Genomic DNA, 22729 nt, shown 5'->3' with positions numbered 1-22729 from the left:
AATAAAACTATCCTACAAGAGTTTACACTGACTTCAACAAGGAAATTTCTAAAAGTTAACTTTACAAAGTATATAATTCATGAGTCAGTAGTTGGGTTAGAAACCATGACTGACATGCCTCTCGTTATTTTTATAATGGTAAATTTTTCCAATAATTACACTGTATATATGATTATTACAATGGTTGGGGTGACTTTGGTTTTTGTTAAAAAAAAAAAAAAAAAAAAAAAAACCAACACAGGAATCCTTTTGCATGCAGATCACTATGGAAGCTTATCAAATTTGATAAAGAGACAGCCCATTTCTTTCCTGACCTAAAACAGAAAGGCCAATGATGTCAGATCCCAGGCTTTTAGGGCAGAGCCCAAGGCTGTGCACTATGTAGTAATTAGTAGAAGCCACTAGTCAGTGCTTTGGACAATAATGACAGAAGTATTATTAAAGAAACTCGACAGTAATTTTCTTTGATCTGCTTTTAATGAGGATATATTTACTTTTCAAAAACATTCTTTAGAGAAAATTTGTGTTGACAACAATATTTTTAGAATTCACTCAAAAGCAACTGTTTTAATGCATTCATAACATTGAGTCTAAAATATTTTACACCATGATCTGTACACACAAGCCTCTGCATTTGTGTGTATATATAACTGATATGCATCAGTATACCTCCAGCAAGAAATAGACTATTTTCTCTTTTTTAACTATGTCATAATCTGCAGTTTAAAAAACATTTATATGATTTTCAGCATTTTTTAAGTTCTATGAGTTTTTATACCCTGTTCACATTTTCTTTTCTGTATAATGCAAAAGCTGTTAAAAGTTAAATTTCTACAAGTGCATGGCTAATGCCACATATCAAAAACTATACTTGATTACATAGTAGTGTTAGAATGCACACAAAGGTAGAGAAAGGGTGATTACCATCATCAAAAGGCAGGTATTAAAATCTTCTTTTGGTCCTTTGAGAACAAGGGCCTAAGGAACTAGGGACTTGACTAAAGAGAAGAACGGCCATCCATAAAAGCGAAATGCAGGATTCTTGACTTGAGCTTCAGGTAGTGTTAGTTGTACCGAGTTCCATCAAAATGTGCTCGAGGGAGTTGGCTATTCCTTGACTTTCCCACAGTGCCTCTGCAGGAGGCTATGCCCAGAGTCTCTGTCCTGGGGAAAATCTCCTCAAATCCTGGATACTAATCCAAGAACAGTATGAAAGTACTGCAAAGTCCACAGTCTGTTTCTTTTAAATACAGAATTCAAGAGGCACGGGGATAATGATCTATTGAAAATTCAAGAGGCACAGGGATAATGATCTGTTGAAAATGGTTCTCTTTTTTTAACAGGTATGAAAAATAAGACTGTATCACAGCTGAATTGTAACAGGAGTGCTTCTCTGTCAAAACAAAAGTAAGCTCCCCTTTCAAATTTAACTCACAGCAAACAAAGATAAATCAAGTAACTTCAATTACTATTTTAAATGTTCCATGTTCTCAATTATTTGAATGACTACTATGTTAATATGGTTTTAAAAAAAGTTATATATGTCATTCAAATGCTGATATTAAACTGAAATCTAATGGTGTCTTTGGATAACATCTAAACTGTTCCTTAAGATTAATATAATGCAATATGAAGACTATTTTGCTTATAATTTGTTGAATAAGGTTAGAAATATTATAGGTTTCGTTTGATCAAATTCTGTTTATGCATTTGTGAACTTTTAGACAGTCATTAGATGACTTTTCCACAGATTTACAGAAACAGTATGACTTTTTTTTTTTTTTTTGGAGACAGAGCCTTGCTCTCTTGCCCAGGCTAGAGTGCAGTGGCGTGATCTCAGTTCACCGCAACCTCTGCCTCCAGGTTCAAGCGATTCTCCTGCCTCAGCCTCTTGTGTGGCTGGGATTACAGGTGCCTGCCACCGTGCCTGGCTAATTTTTGTATTTTTAGTAGAGACAGGGTTTCACCATCTTGGCCTGGCTGGTCTCAAACTCCTGACCTTGTGATCCATCTGCCTTGGCCTCCCAAAGTGCTGGGATTACAGGCGTGATTTTTAAGTGCTATAAATTTACAGTGATAATTTCTTATATTGTTCCTAAGAAATAGACTATTTCAGCATACAAATATCGAGGTATAAAGGATGATTTGGACAATTATAGAATAGAAATGTTTAGGCAGTTTGTAAATAGGTCCCCATGATGGCCCAATAAATTGTGTGCCCTGTCACTTGGCAGGTAACATTTAGGATCATGTCCACTGGTTTGCAGCATTACAGAAGAGGGGAGGGTGAAGAGAGAGAAGGGAGATGAAGGAAACTGCATGGCATGCTATTTTCTGCCAGGACCACAGCTAGATCCATGACCTGCAACAGCCTGTATCATTTTTCCGGCAACCCTAGGATGTACACATAAGAGTTATTTACAGAAAAGGGAACCCAGGAACTGAAGTGTTAAGAAAACCTGGTGCATGGCCATATTACTAGCTAGCAATAGAGCCAAGTTTGAAATCCGTGTTTGTCCCGTTTTATCACATTGTCCCCTATGCCACAGTGTTTAGCATCCTATCTGGCCTGGGAGACAAGAAATGGCAAGAGTAAGGAGCCTGGAATATTGTACATCAAAGTGAAGTTCTTTGTGAAACAAAATTTTATCCTCTGAAGAATTTTGAGTAGGAGTTATCAAAATCCTGTGGAAATTTCTTGCATTAAATGACATTTATGAAATACTTTAAAGGATATTAAAAACATTTTCCCTACCCCACACCAAATCCCAAAAAAGGTACAGTGTCTAGATTTCCAAATTGGGAATTGTTCTCACTTTGAAAAACGTTTTTCTGAACTTTGTGTTAGGTCTTTAGAGAATGATCTATCACTGACGTTGAATTTGGATCAGAGACTCTCTCTGGGTTCGGATGACGAAGCAGATCTTGTCAAGGAACTTCAGAGCATGTGCTCCAGCAAGTCTGAGTCTGATATCAGCAAGGTGAGCAGTACAAATGGGGGGCATTGAATGGCTCTACTCAACAGCTGGGAGACTTTTGGGGGACCACAATTCCCTGAAAGAAATTCCTTATTGAATAGCATGGTTAATGCTCCAAATCAAACCATCCCTCACCTTGCTTAGAAAGGCCGTTTCTTCCGAAATATCATTTATACAATAAAGGAGCTCTACTTTGTGAAGCCTGCTTTTCCAAACTCCTCTGAGACCTGAAGTTAAAATTGTATGTTAATTGCATTAGTACAAGTCACATCAATTCATTTGGGCAGCATTTTTTTTTTTTTTTTTTGGAGACGGAGTTTTGCTCTTGTTGCCCAGACTGGAGTGCAGCGGCGGGATCTTGGCTCACTGCAAGCTCCGCCTCCTGGGTTCAAGCAGTTCTCCCTGCCTTAGGCTCCCGAGTAGCTGGGATTACAGGTGTGTCCCCCACAATGCCTGGCTAATTTTTGGACTTTTTAGTAGAGACGAGGTTTCGCCATGTTGGCCAGGCTGGTCTTGAACTCCTGACCTCAGGTGATCTACCCGCCTCAGCCTCCCAAAATGCTGGGATTACAAGCGTGAGCCACTGCACCCAGCCTGGGCAGCTTCTTATATAAGCCTAAATTTGAGTTTCCTCAGATCTTTTTCCTTTCCACATTCCTAAATTTGGCATATCAGTCATCTATCAGTAAGAAAATTATAACAAGCATCACAGCAGACTTATGTTATAGACCGAACAACAACTTTCTTTGCAAATGAGAAAAAGAATTAGCTTGTATAATGCATATCATCATAATCTTTAAGCTGTGAAATTTGAGACCAAATATGGAAACCAGTGACCTGAAATCTCAAAGAAAACATGGACAGCATCAAGTTCAACCTGTTTTGGCACTCTGGTATCTGCAGCAGGTTTCACCGAACTGCCTTGATAGATGCCTTTTGAGTGGTTGTAACTTTCAGCTTCCCCTGAGACACTCAACTGTATTATTTGCATCGTCGTAATATCTACGACAAAGTAGAATTCACTCTTATTTAACTTTGTTGGAAACAAAATATATATCCACTGGAAAAGTAAGGTAATGATTAAAATCTTGCAAATTTTATATCCTTTCTTTACTTGCAAAGTGACTTTTTTTTCCCCTAGAGAGTTCTTCTGGTCTTCTTTTGACTTTTTAAAGGGATTTTTTCCTTAGAGGATGTTTCTCATGCATTTGCTGTCAGTTTTACATAAAGACTTCAGGTCTTTCATGTGAACATTTCAGGACTTGAGGGGCAGGGAAGAGGATAAGAGTAACACTTCTGCTGTGATTTCTCCACCATTTAGCTGTGCCTTGAGTATGCACAGTGTGACTGTGGAGACATGACTGGGCAAATTCTGTATTTTCTAGATTGCTGATTCCAGGGATGATTTAAGGATGTTTGATAGTTCTGGAAACAACCCTGTACTTTCAGCAACTATTAATAATCTGAGAATGCCAGTGTCACAAAAGGTAAGTGTCCCTTTCTCCCCAAAGTGAACAAAGGATGATTGCTATGGAATTGACTTCACAAATCATCTTTCAGTGTGAATCACAGAGTTATTTTTTTAAACCAAAGCTAAGAAGTGTTCATTAGTTTTTAGAAAGAGTGCTTATAGAATATTTTGGAAAAAATGACATAGAAAAGCATTACTTTTTTCCCTTCGATTTGATTCCAAAATTTTGGGTGTCTGTTGAGATCTCCATTTTTTTTCATTTTGTATGACAAAACTAGAAATATAGTAGTTCTGCCTTATCCTCAGGTGATGCCTGAAATCTAAGATAGTACCAAAGTTTATATACACTATATTCCTTCAATCTGATAACCTAGAGGGCTATTAAGTGGCCAGTGGGTGGGTAATGTAGACAAAATGAACAAGTTGATTCACATCCTGGGCAGAACAGAGTAGGATGGTGCAAGATTTCATCATGCTATTTAGAATGGCCTGCAACTTTATGAATTGTGTATTTCCAGATCACAGAAAACAAAATTGTGGATGCGGGGGGTACTATCTTGGTTGTTCCTAAGGTTTCCTGCATTTTAGAAAATTAGAGTTAATTATAACAAAGCAAAGCACTGAGTGATAACATAAAGGTCTTATACATTGCAAAAAAAAAAATGTCAATTTTATTTCATCCTGACTTTCCATAACATGCATTACATTTCAGTGAGACTTTAAAAATAAGTCTGAATGGCAACTAGAAGAACCAGGATTCCAGTAGACTTCCTTAACCTTTTGAAATAGCTTCCATGACTACAGCACTGCACCATTATCAGTTGGTTAATAAATGGCAAGAGCTGGCACAGCATGGTATTCCTGGGTGAGCAGAAACAATGAGAAATGTCTCACTCATTAGTTGCGTTGTGAGGATGCAGACTTCACAGAAGCACTTTGTAATATATGGTTTGTTCACCAAACCATGTTGATTGATTGCCATTCACATCCTGTTCTCATCTACTCCCAAGGTGGCTTACAAAGACGTGTGTGTGGGTGGGAAGGTGGGGCACAGAGAGCAGGATTATAAAGTAAGCATGGTGAGACTATTAAGTTATTAAGCCTTATCTGATCACCTAGCAGCACTGGGCCCCACAGCCCCGCTCCCTCACTGCTTCATTAGGTTTTGATCCTGGCTATTACATGTGGAACTATGTGAGCTGCATGCATTGGGAGAGCAGGTATGGGAGTGGGAATTTACACGGCTGGGAGCTCTAATACAAAAAATTTAACATGATGTCCTGTGAAGAAAAGCATGGCTTTCAAGCTCACTCTATCATAATGTCTGCCTTTTTTTGTTCAATTGGGAACAATTAGAAGCCCAGCAAAATTTGGAGGATGACCTAAGGAGGTGACCTGGAGTCAGCACTGAGCGTTCTGGTTGGAAAACAGTCTAGGGCCCATCCCTTTGCCATCTTTAAAGCCTCAACTCACTCCTCCTGTATTTATGGCTTGCTCTGAGCTATGCTTGACTGGACGCCAGTCTCTAGGACCCGAGAATTTAGGATTCCTCGTGGAACATCATCAGTGGAAGGGGCCAGGAGGATCTTAGCAAGAGGAACAGTGAGCCACCTTCCCCATAAGCCCAGATCACTTTCTTGTGTAAAAATAGAGAATGGCTGCTGTTTAAATGTCTAATGAAGAAATAGTCATACCCCTATTTCTCTGTGACATGACCATATTGAGTTGCTAAAATAAGGTACTGTCCACAAAAAAAAAAAAGTAGTACTGAAAGTCAAAGTTCTGGGCAGCTTTGTTTAAAAGATATTTTTTAAAACGAGTCATTTTATACTATCTGGGCTCTTATACAAAGAAAAAAAAACTATGTTATTGTTTAAATGTGCAGTTTGATGTGGGGATTAGGACTGCTGCCTCCTAGTTTTCTCTCCCTTTGCCCACTGAAGACACTTATTTGGAGGGACTCTTCCCCAAGAGCTAGATGATGTTTTTCTCAGAAGCTGCCAGCAGAGGGCAAAGTGGTACTTACTGTTGGCAGCCTTCTGAAACTTTGACTGGCTGATGCCTTTTCTCTTCTCCTACTCAGCTGGTATTTCTGGGTTAGATGCCCAGTTTCTTCTGTTATCAGGAAGTATCTCCATTTAGAGGTAAGAGTTCCCTGGGTTAGTTGAAATCACTTTCTCCTTCATGGCCAGAAGGCTGGCAATGCCTCCATTGGAGAGGAGCCCTGCCACCATCATTATCTGTTGGAAAACAAAAATGAGTAAGTTATCTTTATTATTTGCAACAATATAACTCCTCACTGCTCTAACAGTAAGGGAGCGTAATTGGGTTTACTAATCAAGTGGCATTTAGCAGGCCTTCTGAATTAAAAACAACTATACATATTTAAATCAACAGGAAAAACAAATGCTAATAAATGTTTTCCTTTTATGTAAATCCAAACTAATCCTCTGAAAGGACAAGTTCACATCTTTGGTTGCATGATGAAATCCACTTGAGGTTTCTTTTTTTTTTTTTTTAACCTCAGGGCCTGGACTCTGGTCTTGGTCTGAGGGGAAGCCTGGACAATGGGTTTTTTAAAGCTCCCTGGTGATTCTTACATGCAGCCAGGGTTGAGACCCACTGCTCTAAAACATAGCCCTGATCTGTCATCTTCATTTTCCACCCATTTCTTTCTTTCCAAATATATCTTTAGAGGGATTGAGATGCCTTCATGTAGCTTTTTACATGTTCCTTTTTTACATGTAATTTACTACTTCCCTCTGTACTCCTCCCCATAGAACCTTCTCTCTTCACCTGTCACAGTCCTGTGCCTCTTTAAAGACTCACCCCCAATGCCACCTTCCCTACATGTTGTTCTTTTCCTCCTGCCCGCAACTTTCCCATCTAGAGGAATTATAGTATCTTCTTAGCTTCTAGTAGATGCTGTGTATTGAATGAATTGCTCTGATTTACCAATTCTTTTCTTTAAGGCTAAATAAAACTTACTTTAGGTCAGTGCCTTTCTACACAAATTAGTTTTTCTTTGAGTTTAACATGCACGGCAACATGGATAGTAAACATTATACATTTAATACTGATAATTTAGGGGTTTTAGCCCAGGAAGCATTAAACACCTGTAACTCTCCTGCTCCTAAACTCCGCTGCCTCCTAGGCTTGACTTCCAGGGTGTCAGGAGCACTTTTCAGGCAGGATGCTGCGCATCGGTCACCTGCTCTATTCTTGCACTCCTGGCCTTGAATTGCTGTGGCTCACACTAAGCCCAAGTGATTCTCCATGTTCTCATCCTAACTCCTTCCATTCTAGCCTCACACTTCCAGGGACTGACCAAACTACATGTTTTTAGTTGTTCTGGATACTTCTCAGTACTTTATTTCATGTGGACATTTCCTGCCTCAGACCATGAAGGTACACTCCCCCTCACCATCATGTTGCAGGTACAGAAACAGACTAGAACAGTGTATGTCTCCTTTCCTTCCTCTGGGCCATGGCATTAACTCTGTGGATTTGACAATAATGGCAAAATTAAACAACTCCCCTCACCACCGGATTCTGTATAGCAACTAGCTGTTATCCTTATTATAATGCCATATTTCATGTTTTCTGAATACTATGTATGTGTTGAGTTGCTGGTGTTTTAGACCAAATTACAAGTTGTAATTGGTCTTAGTAGGCCCATGACCAAGTCCCATTTTGCAGACTTAACAATAATTTCTTGTTAGGAGAAATGAGATTGGATCATGGTACCTGCACTGTTTTTACAGTTGTGACTATCACCGTCCAACTCATGACAAGAAATGTAACTTCTCATTTTCTTTCTGGAAAATTGACAGCATAAGCATCTTTACAAAACAAAAGCAGAACATACTAAGCAGATTCACCTTTAACATACCATCAACTACACATGGAGGTGACAAGGATGGACTAGGTTGTGTTCCCTCACCAGATGTAGCTCAGCCTTTTTCCAGGCTTCCTTGGACGTAGTTAAAACCGAGCCCATCTGTTTTTCGTTTTGTCAGGAAGCTCTTGCCTTTCTAAGCTAGCTTCTTGCAGTCTAGACTTCTCTTTCCTTTCCCTGTAAATGCAGGTGGCCTGGATCCCAGATTTGTCCCCTCTTTATTCTCCATTACATATTTGTTGTTTCAGTGTTTTTATATTTTCCCAAACCTCTAGCCAAGTATATATTAGAGTTACATTGCTGTTCCACTTAAGATTAGCTGAGTCTGAAAATCTGACACCAAGAGATTTCACTGCGGTGATGTAGGGGTAGTTTAATGGACATGTTGTGTTGGGCTTTAACAGGGAAGTAAAGGAAAAATAGGGGATTGGAGCCAAACTTTAAAAGAACTTTAGTGACATGCTTTAAAGGTTGGGACTTGTTCTGTGCAGTTAGTGAGGACTTATCCTTTTTACCTTCCTATTCACACCAACACAGCCATAATTAATTCTCTGCCCATTTTGTGGGTAGCATTGGATTAGGTTGGTGAGGAAAGAGAGAGGCAGCTGCTAAAGATAACTGAGGATTTCCTGCTAAATTCACTGGGAGAGCAGCATTAGCCAGTAATGAGCCAAGCAGAAAGGCTTTAGAAATGAGTAGTATTGAGGAAATGCAATAAATACAGTTTTAGAAAGAATTTGAAGTGTGGCTAGACATATAGGTGAATGAATTAGTGGGGTGGAAATGCAGGAGATAAATGAGGGCTAAAGAAAGAACTTTGGGAAATACTTAGAGATTGAAATACTCTGAAGGGAAAGATTATCAATGTGTGACTTATAGAAGGCTAAGAAAAATGCTACCATTTAGGACAGCAGTCCCCAGCCGTTTTGGCACCGGAGACTGGTTTCGTGGAAGACAGTTTTTCCACGGACCTGGGTAGTTTCCGGATGAAACTGTTCCACCTCAGATCGTCAGGCATTAGATTCTCGCAAGGACTGGGCAACCTAGACCCCTCACTTGCACAATTCACAAGAGGGTTTGTGCTACTATGAGAATCTAATGCTGCTGATCTGACAGGAGGCAGAGCTCAGGTGGTAATGCTGGCTCGCCCCCGCTCACCTCCTGCTGTGCTGCCCAGTTCTTAATAGGCCATGGACTGGTCCACAGCCTGTGGGTTGGGGACCCCTGATTTAATTGCTCAGTGGAGAAAAAGGATATTGTAGGAGTTAAGCTAGGTGTTCTTTGGCCACAAGATTTTTTAAAATCGTATGTCCATGCCACACCCCAGAACTATTAAATATGACTCTCTGGTAATAGGGCCCAGCCAATGACTGTTAAAGCTCCCCCAAGTGATTCCAATGTCATATAAGACGATACCCAGGAGAATGCAACTGCCAGATGAAGCCAGATTTTTCCTGTTAAATTTTAGTTTTGTTTTAAATCTTTTAATGGTTATATTGCTGTTGGGTGCATTATTACTTTTGAAAAGGAGAAGTTATCAAGGTCAACTCCTTCAGAGGCATTCAGAGTAGCTCACTTAGTAGGAGTCATGTCATGTTTGTTAGTTTGCAGAATTTAATGCAATATAGGGAAAACACCTTGAGTGAAAGTTGGGAGACCTGAGATCTTGTCCCAGCTTCATCACTCCGTTCACTGTGAGCAAATCATCTGACCTATCCAAGCTTTCAGATTCTGCATGGGCAAAATGAGAGACATTGACCAGGTAATCATAGGAGTTCTGAAACACTAGAGAAATGAGAACATGCAGCTTCCAAGTATGGAAGATCTTGAGTGGCCTAACCATAGATGAATGTAGGTTCTGCTAGGGAAGGAATGTTTCTCTTATGTTTTCTCCTATATGCCCCCAGATTGTTTGATTATTGAGTAATAGTTCACTTTTAAGACTTGAAAGTAGAAAGCAGAAAAGTTAGGTGACTTACCCAAGGTGACATAGTTTGTACAGCTACCTACAAATTGGACTACTCCAATTTGGTGATTTCCTCATGACTGTAATTTTGTGAAGTTTCTGTTGGTAAGGAGATCGACGCCTTAGCACTTGATTCACTGACTCCTGTATTTAGGAATTTTGTAAAACCAGACAGGGATTAATGAAAATCATGCAGTAAGTCTATAGGAAATTAATTACTCAGCTTCTCCTCTCCATTTTCTTTTGATTTTTCACAAGAACCTATAGTTTTAGAGAGAAACTCCTGTACATTTGCTCAAAGAGGAGGCAGGGGTAGGGCTCATAAGTTTGTGACAATGGCAAATGTGATAAACTTGTGTGGTTTCTCGTCTCTTACAGGAGGTCAGTCCTCTCAGCAGCCATCAAACTACTGAATGCAGCAACAGTAAATCAAAGACTGAGTTGGGTGTTTCAAGAGTTAAATCTTTTCTTCCTGTTCCTAGAAGTAAAGTCACCCAGTGTTCCCAGAACACCAAAAGAAGCAGCAGCAGCAGTAATACAAGGCAAATAGAAATCAACAACAATTCAAAAGAAGATAATTGGAACTTACACAAAAATGAACACCTAGAAAAACCTAACAAATAGGCCTGCCTACAATATTCTCATTATTAACTTCCTCTATTTCACACAGAAACCAAGGACAACAAGATATAAATACCTTTAAATTGATAAAATGTTTTCACTGTAATATAAATTATGAGTGCGGGACCACTATTCATTTTTTTTTGTAAAGAATGTATTTATAACCAACATTTTGTTGCTTTTTTTAATTCTGTAGGATTGAACTTCAATACCAGGAAGTTATGCCAACTTTTCAAGTAGTTTTATAATAGAAAAATTGTAATAGTTTTAATCAAGATGTTCAGGGGTATTAAAACAGAACTGTGTACTGTATATCTGTATATATGTATATATGTATGTATATTTAAGGAAGTCCACAAATCATACTGCATACATGCTACAAAATGTGTATAACTTTGGCTTAGATAACTTGTACCATTTTAAATAGAGATCCTAATTTTATGTTCACTTGATGGGGAATGACTAGAATGGGGCAATAACAAATCATTTTTAAACAGTTATTTTCCATTAAAAGCCATATTAAGTATTTTGCTTGTTAAATTCTAGTTTTATGTTTTAAATCTCTTAGTGGTTACATTGCCATTTGGTAGCATCATGTATATATTTATGCTTATAAGTTTGCATTATGACTCCTGTAAAATATGAAATTATAATGCAATAAAAGTGTTATCTTTCTTACAAAAGTTTTGTACCTAAGTGGATATAAATAACTGCATAAATGAATAAATTCAGAATTAACTCCTTCAATATTATTTCTAGTAACACAACTGATAATATTGATATTTTCTACAAATGTTACTTCTAAAATTACAGACAAAATTACTTATACAACTGAGTTAAGATGCTTTGACACTGAATAAAATATTGATTTCGTGAAATCATTTTGCTGTACTTTTTATCTATAGCTCTTTGTAGTCTCTGCAACAGATAATTTGTGTTCAATTTAGTAATGCTCATAAAACCTGCCCTCCCATATTAGTATTTCACTAGCTGTTCACAGCAAGACTCAACCCTATTAGAAACATCTTAAATACTTAAATGGAGCACCAGGAATTGGGTGCTCAGAGTTAAAACACCTTCCTTTTTTTTCATAAATACCAAAGAAGTATGATTTTGTACCAAGAATCATTTACTTGTCTAAAGTCATTGAAAGCCTTTTTTTCACCAGAATGGTTATTTACAATGAAGTATACATACCTGCATTGTATTGCTGTTACAAAACTGCACATACCTTAAAAATAACAATATATAGTAAAGATTATGTCACTAATCTTGAGAACAAAACTGAATGCTCTCAAAATCATAGATCATATCTAGATTCAGGTGGCTCTAACGTGTTTTTTTTTCCTGCTCACATACACCTGCTTAGATTATATCTAATCTGATTTGTTAGTGATAAGGCATTGTGTTTTATATTAGCAGCTTTTCTGAAGATAAAGATCGCATTAGTGTGCTCAAGAACTAGAGGTGAGAAAACAAAACCAAATTTGGAATACTTTATTAAGATGATTTGTAGTAATTGATCCATGCGACTGTCAGTAACATTCAACAAATGCTCTTTTTGTAATTGAGGGCAGACTGCAAGATGTCTAAAGAGGACATTTAGAACAGGGCTTTCAAATACAGGTATAATACCAGTGGGTCATTATAGCAATTTAGTGCGTTACAACTAGCATTAAAAATTAGAAAATGTCAGAGTCATCTTTTATTGTCTCACAGTCAATACAAGAACTGTTTGTGAGACTTTTGTTTCTATCATGTGGATGTAGGAATGTATGTATATGTGACACAAAATATAACTGTGGGTCATGGTCAAAAATCTTTGAGAGTCAATACCCTATAATGGCACCTAGTGTTGGCAGTTCTTAACTGCATTAGTTAAGTGGGGGCTGCATTGAGGGGTCATATAGTCTTTGGTGGTAAACAGCCTTGGGGATGAATTAAGCACTGCCATATATTAGCTGTGTGGCATGAGACTTTTTTTTTTTTTTTTTTTTTTGAGATGGAGTCTCTGTCACCCAGGCTGGAGTGCAGTGGTGCAATCTCAGCTCACTGCAACCTCCACCTCCCAGGTTCAAGCGATTCTCCAGCCTCAAGCTCCAAGTAGCTGAGATTGCAGGCATGCACCACCACGCCCAGCTAATTTTTTATTTTTAGTAGAAACTGGGTTTCACCATGTTGGCCAGGCTGGTCTTGGACTCCTGACCTCAAGTGATCCACCTGCTTCGGCCTCCCAAAGTGCTGGGATTAATTACAAGCATGAGCCACTGTGCCCGGCAAATCTTTTTTATTACATTTTCTCTGTAGTTAAAAAAAAAAAAAAAAAAAAACTACAGGTTGTCCATGAGTGTTAAAAGAGATAACGCAGTAAAGCCTTCCTAGTTGCCTCACACATTCATAAAATAAGTAATCAATATCTCAGAACTTTTTGTGATATTCCATATGAAGCAAATTTTAAGGATCTGAAGTTAGAGCAATACAATAACAGTAGGAGACTTCAATATCCCGCTTTCAACAACGGACAGATCATCCAATCAATATGGAAATATTGGACTTAAACTACACTTTAGACCAAATGGACTTAGATATATACAGAACATTTCTTCCAACAGCAGAATATATTCTCAAGCACACACACAACATTCTCCAGGATAGGTCATTATTAAGCCACAAAACAAGACTTAATTTTAAGAAGATTGAAATCATATCAAATATCTTTTCTGACCTATGGTATGAAATTAGACATCAATAAGAAATTTCAGAAAATTCAAAAATATATGAAAATTAACATGCTTAACTACCAATGGATCAATGAATAAATTAAAAGGCAAATTAAAAATGTCTTGAGACAAAAATGGAAACACCATACCAAACCTTATGGGGTGCAGCAAACCAGTTTTATGAGGGAAGTTTATAGTAATATACATTAAAAAAGGACAAGATCCAAAATAACCTAAATGTCATACCTCAAGACATTAGAAAAGCAATCCCATTACTGGGTATATACCCACAGGATTATAAATCATTCTACTATAAAGACACATGCACAAGTATGTTTATTGCAGCACTGTTCACAATAGCAAGGGCTTGGAACCACCCCAAATGCCCACCGATGACAAACTGGATAAAGAAAATGTGGCACATATACACTATGGAATACTATGCAGCCATAAAAAAGGATGAGTTCATGTCCTTTGCATGGACATTGATAATGCTGGAAACCATCATTCTCAGCAAACTAACACAGGAACCAAACACCGCATGTTCTCATAAGTGGGAGTTGAACCACGAGAACACATGGACACGGGGAAGGGAACATCACACACCGGGGCCTGTCGGTGGGTTGGGGGCTAGGGTAGAGAGAGCATTAGGAGAAATACCTAATGTAGATGACGGGTTGATGGGTGCAGCAAACCACCATGGCACGTGTATAACTATGTAACAAACCTGCACATTCTGCACATGTATCTCAGAACTTAAAGCATAATAATAAAAAAAAAAAAAAAGAAAAAAGGACAAACTGAGCCCAGAGTTAGAAGAAAGGAAATAAAAGATCAGAGCAGAACATTTTTAAAAAGTTATGGCATTCCAAATCTTTTCAAATTGTAATAATTCACAGATGCTGGCAACTATATTATGAAAATTGGATTTTAAACCATGAGTGTATAAAATAACTAATTCATAGAAATATCTAACTGAAAATAACTATAACACTTTAGCAATTTTCAATTTCATTCTATTTTAAGAGTTTCTCCAAAATAGACTAATACATTTTGTAGTTGTTTATGTAAAGGAGGAAACAAGTAGACTTTATAAAAGCTAGTTATTAGAAGTAGCCAATTTTGATAGACAAGGTCAATTTTTCACAAATACAGTATTTTTTGTGAGCAGTTAATCCTTAGTGAACATTAAATTCAGTTGAGTAGCCCCAGGCATCACTTTAGGCATCACCTTATTTAGGCATCTGTTCTTAACAACTAAGACCCATTACAGAAAAGTCACTCTCTGAAGTAATGTGATGCTTTCTAAATTCTATCCCATCCCTTTGCAAAACCATTTTATTCAGATAACATTCTACAGGTGTCAAAGGAGGAAATGAGTGACTAGATATCCTCTATTAGCCTGGTTTTGACCATGAATATATATGTTTAGTCATGTATCAAGATGCCCATTGAGTGTTAATTTGAAAGAGAAGACTGGGAAAACACACTGAGAAGGAATGCGCAGTTACTTGCCATATCTAGTCTGTCTTTCATAGTGAAGCATTCATATCAGGAGTTGCCAGCTCACGTTCTGGCCACAGAGCTAACTACAATGACACTTAACATCTCTGGCTTTAATGTCATCATAGTAAAAATTCAAAGGGTTTTTCTGCCTCCTAGAAAGAAAAACACAATGGAAAAATAAAAAATCCTGCGAGTTTTTCCAATATATCCTGATACCGTATAGTAAGGGCATCAGCTATACATATCACGAAAGTCATTTCAGTTGTAATTTAAGGAAATCGAGAATATATTTCTCCTAAGCTAATTCAAATATTCACATCTGCTCAGAGTGGCTTCAAACCTTACTTATTCATTAAAGTAATATTGTGCTAGGGATTAGGAATAAAGCATTAACACATGCCAGGCATCTTCCATCTTAATAGGGCTGAGACAGTAAATAAACAAATAAAGCAAGATAATTTTTCATTGTGTATGTTCTATAAAGGAAATCAGTGTAGTGATGTATGAATAATACAAAGCACTTGGTAAAGGTCATGGAAGAAGGATTACTTTAGAGCAGAATGGTTCAAGAAAGGGTCTTCAGGGATCAGGGTATGTAGCAGCCAGGGTAAACAGCATTGGCAACTCTTCTTATGGAAAAATAGACAAGTGAGATTAAATTACATTAAATTAAAAAGCATCACACAGCAAAGGAAACAATCAACAGAGTGAAGAAGCAACTTACAGAATGGAAGAACATTTTTGCAAACCACATAGCTGATAAGGATTAATATCCAAAATATATAAAAAGTCAACTCAATGGCAAGAAAACAACCCAATTAAATGGGCAAAAGACCTGAATAGATATTTCTCAAGAGAAGCCAACAGGGATATGAAAAAATGCTCAACATATGAATCATCAGGGCAATGCAAATTAAAACCAAAAGGAGATGTCACCTCACACCTGTTAGAATAATCACTATCAAAAAAGATGAAAGGTAACAAGTGTTGGAGAGGATGTAGAATGGCCCCTTGTACACCGTTGGTAGGTATGTAAATTAGTACAGCCATTATAAAAAACAGTATAAAGCTTCCTTTAAAAATTAAAAATAGGCTGGGCCTGGTGGCTTATGCCTGTAATCTCAGCACTTTGGGAGGTTGAGGCAGGCAGATCACAAGGTCAAGAGATCAAGACCATCCTGGCCAACATGGTGAAATCCCGTATCTACTAAAAATACAAAAATTAGCTGGGCGTGATGGCGTGCACCTGCAATCCCAGCTACTCGGGAGGCTGAGGCAGGAAAATTGTTTGAACCTGGGGGGCAGAGGTTGCAGTGAGCCAAGACTGCATCACTGCACTCCAGCCTGACGACAGAGCGAGACTCTGTCTCAAAAAATAAAAATAAAAAAGAAAGAAAAAAGAAAAAGAAAAATAGAACATAGGATCCAGCAATCATACTACTGGTAGGGCTATTTCCAAAGGAAATGACGTCAGCATGTCTAAGAGATTATCTGTACTCCCATGTTTACTGTAGCACTATTTACAACTTCCAAGATATGGAATCATCCTAAGTGTCCACCAACAGATGAGTGGATAAAGAAAATATGGCATACATACAAAATGGAACGCTATTCAGTCTCAAGGAAATCCTGTCATTTGTGACAACATGGATGAACCTGGAGGACATTATGATAAGCAAAATAAGTCAGGCACAGAAAGACAAATACCACATAATCTCACTTACGTGGTAGAATCTTTAAAAAATATGAACTCATAGAAGTAGAGATTAGAATGGAGAGGAGATTGGGAAGGTATTGCTCAAAGGCTACAAAATTTCAGTTAGAGGCTAGGCATGGTGGCTCACACCTGCAATCTTAGCACTTTGGGAGGCTGAGGCAGGTGAATCTCCTGAGCTCAGGAGTTTGAGGCCAGCCTGGGCAACATGGCAAAACCCCATCTCTACAAAAATACAAAAAAAATTAGCCAGGTGTGGCGGCGTACACCTGTAGTCCTAGTTACTTGGGAGGCTGAGTTGGGAGGATGGCTTGAGCCCAGGAGGTGGAGGTTGCTGTGAGCTAAGATCATGCCACTGCACTCTAGCCTGGGCAACAAAGCCAGACCCTGTCTCAAAAAAAAAAAAAAAATCAGAAGGGAGAAATAAGTTCAAGAGATCTATTGCACACCATGGTGACTATGGTTAATAATAATATATTGGCCATGCACAGTGGCTCATGATTGTAATCCCAGCACTTTGGAAGGCTGAGGGGGGTGGATTACCTGAGGTCAGGAGTTCTAGACCAGCCTGGTCAATATGGTGAAACCCTGTCTCTATAAAAAATACAAAAATTAGCTGGGTGTGGTGGCGGGCACCTGTAATCCTAGCTACTTGGGAGGCTGAGGCAGGAGAATTACTTGAACCCAGGAGGCAGAGGCTGCAGTGAACTGAGATCGTGCTACTGCACTCCAGCCTGGGCAACACAGCGAGACTCTGTCTCAAACAATAATAATAATCATGTATTATATTTTTTGAAAATCTCCAAATCTACAGATTTAAAGCAATCCTAACCAAAATCTATGCAGGAATTTTTGTTTTTAAGAAGTCAACAAGCTCTTTAAACACATTTCTTCCCTTTTAATCGGGATTTTTTGGTGTGTCTTCTTGGTTTTCTGAAATAAAAATAGCACGCAAATATTCAAGTCACTCTGACTTAGAGCCGAATTTTTTTCTATGGTGACCACCCATTTATTTGGGGCCTTTTATTCTCTTTAGGAAGAGAAAACGGCCTGACCAAGTTTATTTGACTTTCAGACCTCTGTGCTAAGGGACCTAAACAATGATCTATTTTCTTCCTAACAAGTCCTTCAGGGGGTATTTACATCCAAATATAATAATATTTCCACCAAAATATTTTTTAAGGAAGAAGCAGCGTGAGTTGGTTTTATCAAATGAGTTTATTATTCAGAACTTCCTGACAATTTACTTTACCTGGGCATTTTCAAGATCGGCTTTGTGAGTAATGAAATTGGAACTAGTGTAATATGCAGCCTCTGTGTGATGTAATTTGAGAGGCAAGGCGTGGTGTTCCTGCTATGCTATCCTTCTCTTCCTTATTTCTGAATTGCATTATTAGAATGTGATATATTACATATTTTGTGATATGGTAAATAGAGAATAGAAGTAGTGAAACTCCTCCCTGTTCTGCCCGTGAGTGATTTATGTCATTGACCATGTGACACTTTCCTGGGCCTGGGTTTTTAACTTGGAACTAAGGTACCTTCTAACTCCAGAATTCTTTGCTTCTGTAATTCATCAGGCACATCTCAAATAGTTGCGATTTCTTTTCCTGCCCAAATGCTGAGGGAATGGAATCAGAATCCTGCATTTAGTTAGAGGGAAGGAATCAGATACAATTGAGGAACAGGGGCCTTTAAGCTCAGGTGATGCCCCCAGGTGCATGTTGTTATGTGGGGGGTAGTGACCAAGGACCTGCTGGAACAGAATTGGGGAGCAACAAAGCCAAGGAGATGGGCCAAAAGCCGGAAAAGCGGACACGAGGGCAAAAAAGCAGCACAGGCTGAAGATGAGCATTTTGGTAAAGAGACATTTCATTTGGCTAGTCCTAGCTGAGTCCAGGAACTTTAAGGGGAAAAAAAATGTTCCAAATATTTACTACCAACCAAACTCTGTCAGCTGCTTGAAGGCGAAGTCCATTCATACCTTACTCATTTATTTTGGCTTCCAATACCTAGTACTGTCATATACAAGTACTATAGGAGATATACGTTTGACAAGTACTATAATGTCATCATGATATAATGATCATCATGATATAATGGTGGTGTCCTAGCCTAACCAAGAACCCATTTCAGTTCAAGTTCCTCTCAATTAAATTTGTGAGTTTTTCATTCTCACCACCTCCACCACCACCACCACAGGTATCTACATGTCTATTATGTAGGCTTTTAGAACTCTTGCAGTCACATTGCATGGAGTAAGTGGATAATAGGAGGGCAAAAAACAAAGAAATAGAACTGGCCCTATGGAAAGTGGGCAATCAGCCAGCAAACAATGTATCCTCAGAGGTCCTCAACATCCAGACAGGGCCTCTTGCCATGGTCTCTCTCTCTGGACACTGGCCTGCACCCATGGATTAGCTTCTCTCTTGAACCATGTCTTCTAATAATCCCCACTATTTGGGTTTTGGCATTGCCCAACCCCTTTTTTGATCTTCCTTTCCCACCTACATCATTTCACACCCACGGAACCCCTTCTGCCTTGCAGAAGGTGCTTGGGTTCCTTTGATGCTTATGCTCTAGTCTCTCTCAAGAGTGTCTTCAAAATATTTTAGCCAGGCTACAGAACTTGAATACTTATTTAACCAACAAGATCGTAATTCTAACTTCCAGTAAGCTGACTGTCAAGTTACTAATTTCTGACATTTATTACACTAATTAGCAAAGGCTCTAATGTCAATCAATAATAAAGTTAGAGAAGTGTTTGTGGTAGCTGCCTCGGCATTCCTCTTTAAAATGCTAGCTGACCACTGCTGGGGCATGGATTTTTAATTAGGAAGTACTAAGTGATAAAGAGAAAATCTTAAACATAGCCAGAGAAAAAGGCATGTTACAGGAAAGAACTACTTCCTATTTATCATAAACTGTATTCTGCAGAAGAAAATCAAATATTTCTGAAGTGCTGGAAGAAAATCAAGTATTTCTTAAGTGGTGGAAGAAAAACACTGTCAACCTAAAAACTTTATCTTGTGAAAATACCTTTCTAAAACAAAGGTGAAACACAGGAGAGGAAAACACATGATCATTTCAATACAGGCAGAAAAACATAAGACAAAATTTAACATTCATTTGTGATTAAAAAATAACTGTCAGCTGACCAGGAAGAGAAGGCACTTAACTTGAAAAGCACATCTGTAAAAAACAAACAAAATGAACACAGCTAACATTATGTTTGCCCGAGATCAGAAATACGAAAAAGATGACCACTTTTGCCTCCTCTAGTCATCATTGTACTTGAGATTCTAGCTAGTACAAATAGACAAAGAAAATTAAAGTTTGCGTGGTGAAAAAGTAGTAAAACTTTTTTTGCAGATGTAATTGATGTTACAAAAATTAAGGAATCTAAAAGTAAGCAACTAAAACTAATAAATAAGTTAGCAAGGTCATAAGATACAAGATCAATATATAAAAATGAATTGTAATTCCACATACTAGCAAACTGTAATTTAAGATATTTATAATAGCATCAAAATTAAGAAATATCTATGGGTACTTTAATAAAATATATAAGATGTGTACACTGTAACCTAAAAAACATGGAGATGTACCATGTCAATGGATGAGAAGGATCAATATTTTTAAGATGTCAATTCTCCCCCAAATAATTCATAGATTCAAAGCAATCTCCTTTGATGGTTTTTGATAACCTTTGCAGAAGTTGCAAAAAAACTTCTGATTTTTTATAAAAATTAATAAGCTGAATCTAAAATTTATATGGAAATATGAAGGATATAAAATAGCCAAAACAATTTTGAAAAAAATAAAGTTGTAGAATTGGCATTAACAGAAAATACTTACTATAAAACTATAGTAATTAAGGTGGTACTGGCATAAGGACAAATATACAGACCCTGGAACAGAATAGAGTTCAAAAATAGACCCACTCACACATGCTTTTTTTTTTTTTTTATAAAGTGCCAAAGTTGTTCCATGGAGAAAAACAATCTTTACAACAAATGGTGCTGAAACAGTTGTATTATCAATAAATACCAATAAAAGAAAACTCTAATCCTTAATTTATAACATATATAAAAATCAACTCAAAATAGATAGTAGAGCTAAGCAGAAGAGCCAAAATTATACTCCTTCTAAAAAATAGGAAAAAGCTTTTACCTCAGATTAGACAAGATGTCTTAGGACACAAAACACTAACAGTTGAATTTGCCTCCTGGCAACTCAAGCCACATCTAGAGAAGCTGATGAGATGCTTGGATGCCCCAACTTTTGCATTATTGAGAAATTCAAACCAAATAAGTCCCAGCTTACACAACAGAACTCTCTCTCCAGCCACACTACTCCACCACATAAAACCCCAAGTCAATTCTCCCTCCCTGTTCTCTCAGTCCATTTTTAGACTTGCTTGGGAGCCTGGCCTGCTTTTCTCAGAAGACCTCATTATATGAATAATAAAATTTTTAATACCATCTTGAGGTGTATGTGTATATGCATGTGTGTATTTGTGTCATCATTAGCATTGATATCTGAACCAAATTTTGGGTGTGCAGTTCTAACTTCCTCTGTGGAATGACCACAACACTATCTTCCTTCCCATCCTTTGAGACACTAAATATTATTTTATACCTCACTTAATCCTGTAAATACTTATAAGTATCTTGGCCTTTAAACCTAATATTTATCCAACATACTTGAAAAGCATTACTCTGCCAACTAATCCTTCATACAATGTTCACAACTGGGCAGTCACGTCAGTCTTGTGGTTTGTATTTATTTATTTATTTCAGCACAAGCCTACACCCTGTTAAGACCACATCTACCAACTTCCCCATTCATTACAGCATTTGCACGGCCAAGATGGATCATTTTGTTTCTTCTCATGCCTTTCTTGACAGATGTACTTCATCATCTCTTTAGACTTTTCAAAAATGAAGCCCAGAACCATAGAATCATACAGTACCTTGGGGGCAGATTTGAGATTAGTCATTTGAATGTCTGCCTTCTAATTTCAAATCAAGCCACATTTCCCATTGGATATTGTCAACCTGTATATTGTAGAATCTAACCAGTATAGTCTCTTTAAAGAGTCATCAACAGACTTATGCTTTAGGGGACACCATTTATATACATTTATATAGAATTCCATATGAATAATACCTCCCTTCGACTGAGAAAAGTGTCCACCTTCCCAGAGTATCTACCACTCATGAACAAGCTGAAAAAAGAGTCTACCCTAAATTAAAGAGTTATTGCTTTAAAACCTCAGGTGAGTGACTTATCTATGCCAAAGTCAAGATGCACATTGCCAAAAATCACACAGATGAAGTATACAAGTTTCATAAGACTTCTAGAATAGTCATAATTCTTGATTTTTGAATTGGTATCAAAGTCTCAAACGTCTGCAGGGCACTTAGGTATTTGCCTTTTTATTGAAAATTTTTATAAAAATTAAACACTTTTAATACCCAAAGCAAGAATCTCTGAGGAAACTCATATGCTACACCCAAATATAAATAACTCTTCCCCCAATCCTACCACAACCACCACCACCCCCAACATCTTCTCCATCTCCTGTCAATCATACGGTGAGCTAATCGAGCTGCTTATGTTGCCTGCTAGTCATGGCACTAATGAGATACCTTAGGAATCTTTCTTTTGGGCCCACTGTTTTTCCAGGTCAATTCTGTAGTTCCTAACTTGAGAAGATAATCTTTTTCCCCTTTTTTATAAAAAAAAATATATATCAGAAGGGTCAGTTATGCTATCTCATTTGTCGTGCCTTAATTTTTGAAGAAAATTGTGTGTTTAGTTGTGGGCACTAGATCAAATGGAGGGCAGAG

The 22729-nt window shown here is 37.8% G+C and overlaps 1 protein-coding gene across 4 annotated transcripts in view; it reads left to right on the top strand.

Moving 5' to 3' along the window:
- Positions 1 to 11812, top strand: part of CTTNBP2 (cortactin binding protein 2) — a 168473-nt gene extending 156661 nt beyond the window's left edge. For 3 of the 4 annotated variants that reach the window (XM_024249230.3, XM_054558804.2, XM_054558805.2), the window contains 4 exons: positions 1344 to 1407; positions 2849 to 2981; positions 4364 to 4465; positions 10692 to 11812. In XM_024249230.3, the coding sequence (XP_024104998.2) occupies positions 1344 to 1407; positions 2849 to 2981; positions 4364 to 4465; positions 10692 to 10937 (545 nt within the window). In that variant the 3' untranslated portion in view covers positions 10938 to 11812. 4 annotated transcript variants of the gene reach the window in all.
- The last annotated feature ends 10917 nt before the right edge of the window (positions 11813 to 22729 follow it).

Source organism: Pongo abelii, chromosome 6 (genome assembly GCF_028885655.2).
Source record: "Pongo abelii isolate AG06213 chromosome 6, NHGRI_mPonAbe1-v2.0_pri, whole genome shotgun sequence".
NCBI lineage: Eukaryota > Metazoa > Chordata > Mammalia > Primates > Hominidae > Pongo > Pongo abelii.
Note: the sequence above shows the minus strand (reverse complement) of the source record. Positions and strands in the feature narration are given on the sequence as shown.